This window comes from Eptatretus burgeri, chromosome 8 (assembly GCF_056783735.1).
Source record: "Eptatretus burgeri isolate ZD-2024b chromosome 8, Ebu_testis_v1, whole genome shotgun sequence".
Classification (NCBI taxonomy): Eukaryota; Metazoa; Chordata; class Myxini; order Myxiniformes; family Myxinidae; genus Eptatretus; species Eptatretus burgeri.
In genome coordinates this window covers 75,034,627-75,046,193 of record NC_140968.1, presented here as the reverse complement: position 1 = coordinate 75,046,193, position 11,567 = coordinate 75,034,627, and the positions used below count along the sequence as shown (strand labels likewise).

Below are 11,567 nucleotides of genomic sequence, written 5' to 3'. Positions count from 1 at the left end.
AGAGGTTGCTCCATATGACGACTTTTAGTTTCATGAGTTGGTTAAATTAGGGTATGGTCAGGTACGATTACGGGTACTTCTGGATGTCCGAGGTGGAAATGGAGTGCATTTTCGAACTCTATGGGGTCGATTTACTCTAAGAAATGACTGCACCGACATTGAATTCACTACCATTTCGAAAATATGACCTAAAACAAGATTTATCATTCCTGGAGTTGAGTAACTAATCCTACTCATTTCGATATTTTCTAATCTATATATAATTTGTTGTCCGTCTAAACATTTCTTAGAGTAAATCGACCCCACTGAGTTTGAAAATGCAGTCCTTTTTCACCTAGGAAGTTCAGAAGTGTACGGATTCGCATCTCACCATACCCTAATTTTTCAATCAATGGAATTACAAACTATTAGAATATTTCGTCTCATTTACCAAATACCACTATCGTCTCCGACTCTTTTGCAGTCTCCACTCCCGCCTGAACTTATTTCAAGCCGGCCCAACATCCAGTGTTTTAGATTCAATGATTCACGAAAAATATGTTAGTTATTTATTTAGTTATTATCTATCTATAATTCCAGCAATCTCTGTGTGTATGTGTCTGTCTGTCTGTTTGTTTGTCTGCGACCACCGTTTCTCGACGATCGCCGGTCCGATCTGATTGAAACTTGCCAGGAATATTGCCGGGGCCCCGCAGATGTACATTTTCGAGGTTTGATGTCAATCGTACGAGTGGTTCCCAAGTTACGGCCATTTTATTGCTTTTTTTCAGTGTTGAAAAGGTGTATATATGGCAGCTGAAGTGTCATTCCACCTTATCACCTTATCATGCCATTTTTTTCTCAGAATAATGATAACAGCATATTAATAATAATAGCACAATAATTGAATAAAAAGAATAACGTGATACAATGACCAATGTCTGTCAACCAATAACGACCTATATATTGTCTGTCAACCAGACAGGACACGGTGCTATGACGTCACGAATGACCTCACAATGCTTCCTCTTCGGATTGAAACTTGCCAGGAATATTGCCGGGGCCCCGCAGATGTACATTTTCGAGGTTTGATGTCAATCGGACGAGCGGTTCCCAAGTTACGGCCATTTATCTGTCGACCAATGACAAGACGCGGTGCTATGACATCACGAATGACGCCACAATTAATGTTTATTTTTATTTTTTATTTTTTTTTGCACGATTGACGGTCCGATCTGATTGAAACTTGCCAGGAATATTGCTGAGGACCCACGGATGTGCCTTTTCGAGGTTTGATATTAATCGGACGAGCGGTTCCCAAGTTACGGCCATTTATCTGTCGACCAATATCTGCGAGAGAGGGGAACGGGAGATGGGGGGGATGAGAGTGGGGGCGAGACTAGGGGGGAGAGAGGGGAGTGGAAGTGGGGACGAGAGAGAGAAGCGAGATAGGGGGACGGGAGAGGGGGTGTGAGGGGGTGGGAGTGGGGGCGAGAGAGAGAGAGGGGCGAGAGAGGAGGGCGAGACTAGGGGTGAGAGAGAGAGAGGGGGAGAGGGAGAGGGGAGAGAGGGAGAGGGGAGAGAGGGGGAGAGAGAGGGGGAGAGAGAGGGGGAGAGAGAGGGGGAGAGAGAGGTGGAGAGAGGAGGGGTGAGAGAGAGGTGGAGAGAGGAGGGGTGAGAGAGAGAGAGAGGGGGAGAGAGAGGGGGAGAGAGGAGGGGTGAGAGAGAGAGAGAGGGGGAGAGAGAGAAGGGGCGTCACAATTCAAGAGAGGGGGAGAGAGGAGGGGGCGAGAGAATGGGGGTGAGAGTGGGGGCGAGAGAGGAGGGGGGGAGAGAGGAGGGGCGAGACTAGGGGGGCGAGAGAGAGGGGGCGTCACAATTCTTCTTCGTTTGATATGACATCACAATTGACGCTGGCGACCTGAGTATGTTTCCCAGGTGTTTCCCAGGTTATGGCCATTTATGATACGGTTGGTCCGATGTACTTGAAATAATTCCCCAATCCAGTCGTCGTTTACGCCCCTACGGGCCCGTACTAGTTATATTAAATTAGGGTATGGTGAGATGGGAATCCGTACACTTCTGAACTTCCTAGGTGAAAATGGACTGCATTTCCGAACTCAGTGGGGTCGATTTACTCTAAGAAATGTTTAGACGGACAACAATTAATTATAGATTAGAAAATATCGAAATGAGTAGGATTAGTGACAACTCGAGTTATGATAAATCTTGTTTTCGGTCATATTTTCGAAATGGTAGTGAATTCAATGTCGGTGCAGTCATTTCTTAGAGTAAATCGACCCCATAGAGTTCGAAAATGCACTCCATTTCCACCTCGGACATCCAGAAGTACCCGTAATCGTACCTGACCATACCCTAATTTAACCAACTCATGAAACAAAGTCGTCATATGGAGCGACCTCTAAATCACCTCCGATCAACTTAAATTTTTTTATGCGCGTTATTGAAACATAGTGGAATAATTTAAGACTTGTGTAGACAACATCTGAATTTTTATTTTTTGCTGTTTTTGGACCACCCTAATGCACCTGAACTGAATTTTGAGTGCCATAGCAAAGGGGTTGAATACTTATTGATGCAAGACATTTCAGCTTTTCATTTTGAATATATTTGTAAAAATTCTTCAAAAACAAAATTCGACTTTAACACTTTGGGGTATTATGTGTAGATCAGCGGGAATTTTTTTTTTCTTTTTTTACTTAATCCATTTTAAATTCAGGCTATGCAACACAACAAAATGTGAAAAAGTCGAGGGGTGCGAATACTTTATGAAGGCACTGTAGATATATATCTTAGTTGGGCTGAGATCATACTGGGAATATCTTGTGGGGTTGGGAGTTAGTGCTTTTGCAATTTCACCCCATGATGCGTCATTGAATGGTCTCTGATGCAGCATTATATTCACGTGGTAATGTAACAGCTTCAATGAATGTCTCACAACAGCATTTTCCATTCAAATTTGCTTGATCTTGGCTGTTCACGCTAAGCGCAAGTCGGTATCTCTCGCACACCTTCGGAAAACCCTCATGTCATCACGGCATTGCAGCAAAAAACAACCCATGGGATTACTAATGCACATTGTAACCCTTTTTTTTTTTGCATGCCCACAGTCTGAATGAAATCCAAGCCAATCCAGGTTCTCCCACAACAAGCAATGATTAATAGTCTAATAGTATTTGAAAAGACTCCAGTTTGCACACAGAGTTTGATGGGTGGAGGTGGTTCTTTCCCAGTAAGCCCTTCGGTTAAGATCACAATTCATTTGAAACGGCCCAATCACTGACCATGAGTTTAGCTTCTGCCCCATTCATGCAACTCTGGACTTGCTGCCACTCCTCTCAGCAATGGTTGGAGGCCCTAAATCACAAGAGATCAGCACAATCTATTTGGATATATCTCAGGTATTCGACAGTCTGGCATCCTGCTTTGCTTGCCAACCTTTCTGCCTGTGATACATAAGGCCGCCTTCATTCCTAGATTTCAAATTTCCTCCAATCACGCAGCCGGTGTTGCCTTCAATGGAATACTTTCCACTCCTCTCCCAGTGGGGGCTGGAGTTGCCCAAGGCATTGTCATGGATCCAGTCTGGTTCCTTATCTATATTGATGACCTCTCCAATGCTCTGGAAAACCCTCTTCCTTTTTGCAGAAGACACCACATTGTAATGCACAGTTACCACAATCCACTGCTGTACCGACAGACTACAGCTGTATCTCACCTTGCTGATCTGGAATTGATTATATTCTGGTGTGATGAATGGAACATGTCCTTCAATCCTGGAAATATCATCTCACTGTCTCACCCTGTCCCTCCGGAAAGATCGACAAACTAACCCACCTATCTATTTCCATATGAAGCCACTGGACGAGGTTGTTTCTTAAACTTTAAAGCCTCAACATCAGACGTGACCTTTCCTGGGCCAACCACATAACAAAGTTGGCTTCCAAAGACAGCTACAGACTGGGCATCCTTGGTCCATCCAAGTCATTCTTTTGAAAATCGGAGGAATTCCACAGTCTACAAAAGCCTTTGTCATAGTTGAATGCAGTATGGCTCTCCCCTCTGGGCTGGTGACCCAGCCGCACATCTGTGGAATCTAAAGCTCTCAACATTATTGGGAATCACTGTGATGAGGCCAAATCACAAGTTCTGCTGCTTTTACATTGCAAGCTGGTCAGTGGTCTTTATTATTTGCCGTTTCTTCTCGATTATTGCTCCCTCTGCTCTGTCCGACCCTCCCCAGCAACCTCTTGATGCACTCATTCTTCCACTAACCCCCTTTGAGTTAAAATTCCAAAATCCAGGCTGACTGCACACAACTTTTGTTCCTCACTTCTCCCAACTATGGAACCACTTTCCAGAAGCCATTTTCTGCCACTCTTCCCCCCCTCGCCCCCCCCCCAGGGCTTTAAGCAGGCAGTTCACCTCCACCTCGTGTCACCCCGTCATGGCCCATGATGTGTAGTACCACCATTAATTCTTCCTAACCCAACTCTCGTACTTGGTTTCAGTGGTTTATCCCATCCTCCTTTTCTGTTAATTTGCTGAAAAAGAGACAGAGACAGACAGAGAGACAGGGAGACAGAGAGACAGACAGAAACAGAGACAGACAGACAGAGAGAGTGAGAGAGAGAGAGATGGGGAGGGGGGGTGAGAGAGAGATGGAGAGGGAGAGAGATGGAGATAGATTCACCAACAGTTGGCTTCCAACAATCCGAACAATCACAGTGTCTAGAAAACCCACACCCCTTTGAAATTTTTCACCTTTTGTTGCCTTTTAGCCTGGAAATAAATTGCATTAAATGAGACTTTTCCACCTTTATTTACACATCGTAACCCACAACTTCCAAGTGAAAAACAAATTCTACAAATTTCATAAAATTAATTAAAAGCACAAAAATAGAATATCTTGGTTGGATAAGTGTCCACCCCCTTGTCATAGCAATTGTAAATTAGCTCAGGTGCAACCAATCACCTTCAAAAATCACACACAAAATTAATTGGCCTATACCTGTGTTAAATTGTCATGATTATGATCATTTCAGAATAAAATCAGCTGTTCCTGGAGGTCAGCTGCTGTTAAATGGGTAGTGCATTTCACAGCAAAGAGTCAACCATGAGAACCAAGGAGCTTTCAAAAGACGTCCAGGATAAAGTTGTGGAAAGGCACAGATCGGGGAATGGGTATAAAAATATTTCAAAGGCCTTGAATTTCTCTTGGAGCACAGTCAAGCCAATCATTAAGAAACGAAAGGCATATAGTACCACCAAGACCCTGCCTAGATCAGGCCATCTCTCCAAACTGGATGACCAAGCAAGGAGGAGACTGATAAGAGAGGCCAAATGGCAACTTTGAAAGTGCAAACATTGCAATTTTAAAAGAGCCAATGGCAACAAAAGGCAACAAGAGGCCAATGGAAACTTTGAAAGAGCTACAGGCCTTTATTGCAAAGATTGGGCACTGTGTGCATGTGAGAATATCCCAAGCACTCCACAAGTCTGGCCTGGACGGTAGGGTGGCAAGAAGGAAGCCATTACTCAAAAAAGCCCACCTTAAGTCCCGTTTGAGTTATGCAAAACCCACACTCTGGAGATTCTGAAGCCATGTGGCAAAAAATTTGTGGTCTGCCAAAACCAATATGGACCTTATTGGCCAAAAATGCAAAAAGTTGTATGCAGTTGGCCAGCATTTTGGGAATTGAACGAGGAGCGATTGGCGGTAAAAACAGTAGAAATTCTGGAAAATAAGACGATGGAAAAGCCATTGAACAAATATGAACAGATATCAGAAAGCAATTCCGGCTGAAAGAATGCCGTCACATTTTCAATTGGACGCACAAAGTTGATGTAAGCGATTCAATCCATCGTGGTGAAGGGCAAGACATTAAGTGACCCTTGTACAGTTAAATTGCAGTCAATGTCATGGGAAATGGGTAATTTGCGGATCCGACGAAAAATTGCACTGCCGAACAGGCATGGTGCACAAGGCCTACCCCACCAGATGGTTCGGCAAGCAATACCTTTTGCAGAATTGGCAGGTGTATGACCAATTGAAGATGGAGAATCGTTTGATACGGCAGCAGAAACACATCTAAAGAGGGAGGAGAGAGGGAGGGGAAATATTCATTAAAAATATTTAAAACGTTTGGTGATGATGAACCATCTATTTATGACCGATGCACAGAAAGTAAGAGGGATTATTAGGGGTGGGGTCCTAGTATGTACAGTATGTACAAGTCGCAATCCATACATTAATGTTTTACTTGCAAATATTTACAACTGACATGTATACCCATCAAGCACAGGTGATGGAATGTAATTTGATAGGAAGAGAGGGTCATAGAATAACATAAATGGAGACAGCAATAAAACCCCTTGATGGTTGCGATTCAAGCGCCACCCACCAGAATGCTATGATGTCACGCAGTTTTTGAAATGCTTTGAGAAAAACTCTACGTTAAATTGGGCCGAACAGGATAAATGGAAGAGGTGGAAGTAAGTTTAGATGCCATTTGCAGAATTGCAATACTAAAATTATCTCTTTGAAGTTTGTTGACTATGCACGAAGCAGTTAGAGGAGAGATTGAAAGTGCAATAAGACATGGACTGACAGATGCTGTCCTTTAATTTATATGGATTTGCTGAAACACACACCTTGCCCTTTTTGAGTGCATTGTACATTTCCTTGTGCTGCTGCTCCTTCTCCAGCTCTGCTTTCACGAGGACTCGGCGGATATGCATCACCTCAGCCACTGACAGCAATACTTCATCTCCAGGCAGCACAAGATCTCTCTAAGAATAAAGTGAAAAATTTTTATAGAACATGACCAAAAATATAGCAAGAGGCAAGGAGCATTTGAGATGGAGGTAACTGGTAGACTTGGTGTAACCAACCAGACTCGGTGGTGTAATGGTGAAAGCGTTCGCTCCGAGTCTGGGAGGTCAGTGGTTTGGACTCCAGCCAAATGGTACCAAATAATTTTAAAACGATACGTGCTGCTTCCTTGCTTGACGTTCAGCATGTAAAAGGATAAGAGCATGGACAATCCCCATAGGTTGGCATCCATCAGGATGAGGAAATTCCTCCTTAGGAAATGTCCCGCTGAGTGTGATGAGAAAGGTGGCGCCATTGTTGTAATGTCGCTGGTAACAAACAAGAGTGCCCCGGGAAGTGACGACACTTCCCCCAAGCTCGTTGGCAATTTGTCGTGTGCGTGTGCGTGTGCGTGTGTGTGTGTGCGCGCGTGCAAAAAATTGGTAGTGGAGTTTCGAGGTACAGTAGTTATAAAGGGGATATAATGACATGGACACAGCTGGAGGTAGCAACAAAGACAGAACGATCTTCGGTGAGAAACTGACCAGAGACTCTGAATTATTCCGCCGGTTCTCAGAGTCGAATGATTGATCTGTGCCCATGACCTTCTCTATTGAATGTCTCCGAGCCATGGGTGCACGGCGCTGCGGTTGAGGTGTAGCAGAAATGGGCCTGGCACGCCGACCTGTAAGTCACAGTGAAAAAGAATTAAATAACAGACAGCATTTGCCTCTGTTACCTTGATCCATTCTCCCTTTTTCTCTTATCTCTGCCTATATTATTTCTTTGATGCAAGTGCAACATTGTTCAAATTCCCAATCAATAAGTGTCCATTTATTTCATTCCACTCGTAACTTCCCATTTCCTGCGAAACTGAATCTTTTCCCAATGTGAATGCCAACTTACCATGCAGAGCTAAAGGAGGAAGTGGCCCAAGAGGAGATTCTGGGGAGAGGTCTTCTTCTGAGCTGTCCTGTTTGGTGAAAATTAAGAGTTTGACATGTGACAGTTGGATCGCAATGGATGATATACAATCACAGTGGGTATTTTACAATCAAAAGTTGAAGGTCCCAATGCTTAAGGCCCTGACACACCTTGACGATTTAGCCAGCGTATGCCTGACGTATGAAAAATTTGGCTAAAACACCGGCACACGTCGAATACGTTATGGGTAAGTTTGTATACGTTAAGAGCACGCTGAAGCACGCTGGCATACGTTGTAGTACGCCGAGCTGTTTTTCAAATTTTCCATGCTTGAAATTTTTCGACTTATGCCAGCATATGACTCACACGTTCCGCAAAACGCTGGCCATAAGTTGTAGGCACGTTATGCGATCGTTGACACACGTCGACACACGTTACTTGTAAGTTACTCATAAGTCGAAACACGTCGAGGTAATGATTAGCGTCAGTGTTCCAGACTCCCTGGTTATTTTTTAATTTTTTGGTTTTTTTTTTCTTCGGTATGACGGTGATGTTGACACTTCAATTTCTAGTGCGGTTATAATATAATATAATTAATAGGCTGCTGCTCAACGATTTAAATCATAGCCGCACTAGAAATCGAAGTGTCAACATCACCGTCATACCGAAGAAAAAAAAACAAAAACCATGGAGTCTGGAACACTGACGGGTTCCTCCTGTGTGAACCCCATTTTTTATATACTAATTCCCCTAAACGCTGCCAATACGCCATTATTTGGTAGTTGTAAGTTAGAAACACGTTCATTTAGTTCTTTCGTTGTCCGGAAGACGTCAATCAAATACGTCTACATATGTCAATGTGCGTTGGAAATACGTAAGGAATTGGTTCAAACCACATTACTCATATGTTACAAATAACTTTCGTGTACGCTAGACATTAGCTCGACGTCTTTCGACTTATGAGGAGCTTACAAGTAACTTTTGTCGACGTTTGCCAACATTCGCATATCGTGTGTACAATTTATTCCCATCGCATGCGGAACGTGTGTCATACGGCAAGTACGTCGTAAAATGTTTAACACGTTTAAAATTACAAGACGTACTCCACTTACTACGACGTATGATAGCGTACTTTAGCGTTCTATTCACGCATACCAAACTTACCCATACCGTATTCGACGTGCGCCAGCGTTTTAGACGCATTTTTCAGAGGTCGGCATACGCTGGCAAGATCACCAAGGTGTTACTGCGATGTTGACACTTCCATTTCTCCGGCGGTTATGATTTCAATCGTTGTGCGGCAGCCTTTTCATGGGCTACGCCATGTGATCGTCAGCAATACGTGCAGCGCGCTATGCATAAGTTAGACTATCGTTGGGCATAGATTGTGAACGCCGACAACACGCTAAGCATTCGTTGGTATAAATTATCTATAAGACAACGAAACGTTCTGTGTCCGTTACTAATACGTTATGCATACGACCAACTCGTTATGAATACGTCCGAATCTTTAATAAAAACATCAAAAGTTCAATGCAAGCCAGTGTTTTACATACATTTTGATACGTTGCCTTTGCTGGCTAAAACGTCAAGGTGTGACTGGGCCTTAACCATTACCTTGACGTGTTTCGACTTATGAGTAACTTACAAGTAACGTGTGTCGACGTGTGTCAACGATCGCATAACGTACCTACAACTTATGGCCAGCGTTTTGCGGAACGTGTGAGTCATACGCTGGTATACGTCGTAAAATTTCAAGCATGCTAAAATTTGAGGACAACCGCAAAGCACAATGATGAAAGCCAGCGTACTACGACGTGTGGCAGTGTTTTTCAGCGTGCTCTCAATGTTTCCAAAACTTACCCATAACGTATTGGACGTGCGCCAGCGTTTGACAATTTTTTCAAAAATCGGCATAAGCTGGCTAAAACGTCAAGGTGTGACTGGGCCTTTAGCGTCAGTGTTCCAGACTCCCTGGTATTTTTTTTTCTTCGGTATGACGGTGATGTTGACACTTCGATTTCTAGTGCGGTTATAATATAATATAATTCATAGGCTGCCGCTCAACGATTTAAATCATAACCGCACGAGAAATCAAAGTGTCAACATCACCGTCATACCGAAGAAAAAAAAACAAAAAACCAGGGAGTCTGGAACACTGACGCTAACCATTACCTCGACGTGTTTCGACTTATGAGTAACTTACAAGTAACGTGTGTCGACGTGTGTCAACAATCGCGTAACGTGCCTACGACTTATGGCCAGCGTATGCGGAACGTGTGTCATACGCCGAGTACGTCGAGAAATTTTCAACATGCTGAAAATTTATCGACGTACTCGGCGTATGACCACGTATGCCAGCGTACTACGAAGTATGCCAGCGTACTACAACGTATGCCAGCGTGCTCTTAACGTATACAAAACTTACCTATAACGTATTCGACGTGTGCCAGTTTGGTTCGGCAAATTTTTCATACGTCAGCATACGTTGGCTAAAACCTCAAGGTGTGACAGCGGCTTCACACTTCGATGTCTAGTGCGGTTATGATTTGAATCGTCGAGCCACAGCCTATGAATAGACTACGCCACGTGATCGTCGGCGATACGCTGCCGCGCTATGCATAAGTTAGACTATCGTTGGGCATAGGTTGTGAACGCCGACAACACGCTCAGCATTCGTTAGCTTAAGTTATCTATATGTGATTGAAACGTTCTGTGTACGTTACTAATACGTTATGCATACGTCCAACACGTTATTGTACGCCCAAAACTTAAAAAAACATTAATAGTTCAGCGTACGCCAGCGTTTTACATACAATTTGATACCTTGCCATACGCTGGCTAAAACGTCAAGGTGTGACAGCCCCTTTAGCTGAAGTACCATCATGGCATCATCATCTGAGTTATCTCAATGCAGTCAGGCCTGTGGCCTCATAGCACTATGGTGCCTTTTATATTTTCCAGTGTTGACCTTTCTGTCTTTTTTTTTTCTCTTCCTCCATTCCCAGCACGACCAGGTAGCGACCATTCATTCAGCAACACATTTCTGGTTGCACTTTTGATGCATATTCTTTCGGATCACATCCGCTCCTTTGTTCCTCTTTGTCAACTGTGGAATCACATTCCTGGCTATTGTCATGTTTTCCCGAAAATCCCTTAAGACAGCATCGCATCGCCATCTCGTGTCTCCCCACACCTACCCATGGAGCTTTTCCATTCATGCAAATCTCAAATTCGTTTGTCTGAATTCTCCTTTGTCCACATGTTCCTCCACATCTACAACATCCCTTCATCGACTTGTCAACCTTCCATCCTCTGTGCAGTCCTTCTATAAGTCTTGACCTCTAAATCAATGCATTTTCATCACACATGCACTTGACAGTTCTTGATACACCTCAGAAACACCAGTGTTGTTCTCAAGGACATAACTGGTACCAAGATTCCAATAAGTTTACACCTTGTAGAAAGCGATTGGAAGGAAAAGCATCATGGAGGAAATTAAAATGAAGAGGTGGAGATAGTTTGAGGGTGTACTGCATCTTGAAAACATCACAAAAAGAGCAATTATGTTGGAAGCCTGAAGGTCGAAGGAGGGTTCGATGGCCTTGGGGGACTTGGTGGTGTACACTGCAATCGCAGCTGATGGAGCTAGAAAGAACCTGGATGGCGATCAGTCAGTGGAGCTTGGACAGATGGAAGTGGCACAAGTTCCTCAAGAGACTCCATCTTCTGCCAGGCTTGACAAGATCTTTAGCAAAGTAAGCAACACACCAATTTTGTGTGTTGGAATTTGGAATTAGGAATTTGTTTAAGGTGCCGGTGATGGCTC

General features: G+C 43.7%; 1 protein-coding gene across 1 annotated transcript in view; it reads right to left on the bottom strand.

Annotated features, from left to right (window-relative positions):
• LOC147022069 (protein spire homolog 1-like) overlaps window positions 1–11,567 on the bottom strand; it is a 78,482-nt gene that overhangs the window by 4,639 nt on the left and 62,276 nt on the right. Inside the window, exons 10-13 of the mRNA XM_085892639.1 lie at window positions 7,721–7,787; window positions 7,360–7,499; window positions 6,655–6,792; window positions 6,021–6,091 (exon numbers count right to left, since the gene is read on the bottom strand). Of these exons, the coding sequence (XP_085748765.1) occupies window positions 6,021–6,091; window positions 6,655–6,792; window positions 7,360–7,499; window positions 7,721–7,787 (416 nt within the window). The remainder of the gene's footprint in view (window positions 1–6,020; window positions 6,092–6,654; window positions 6,793–7,359; window positions 7,500–7,720; window positions 7,788–11,567) is intronic.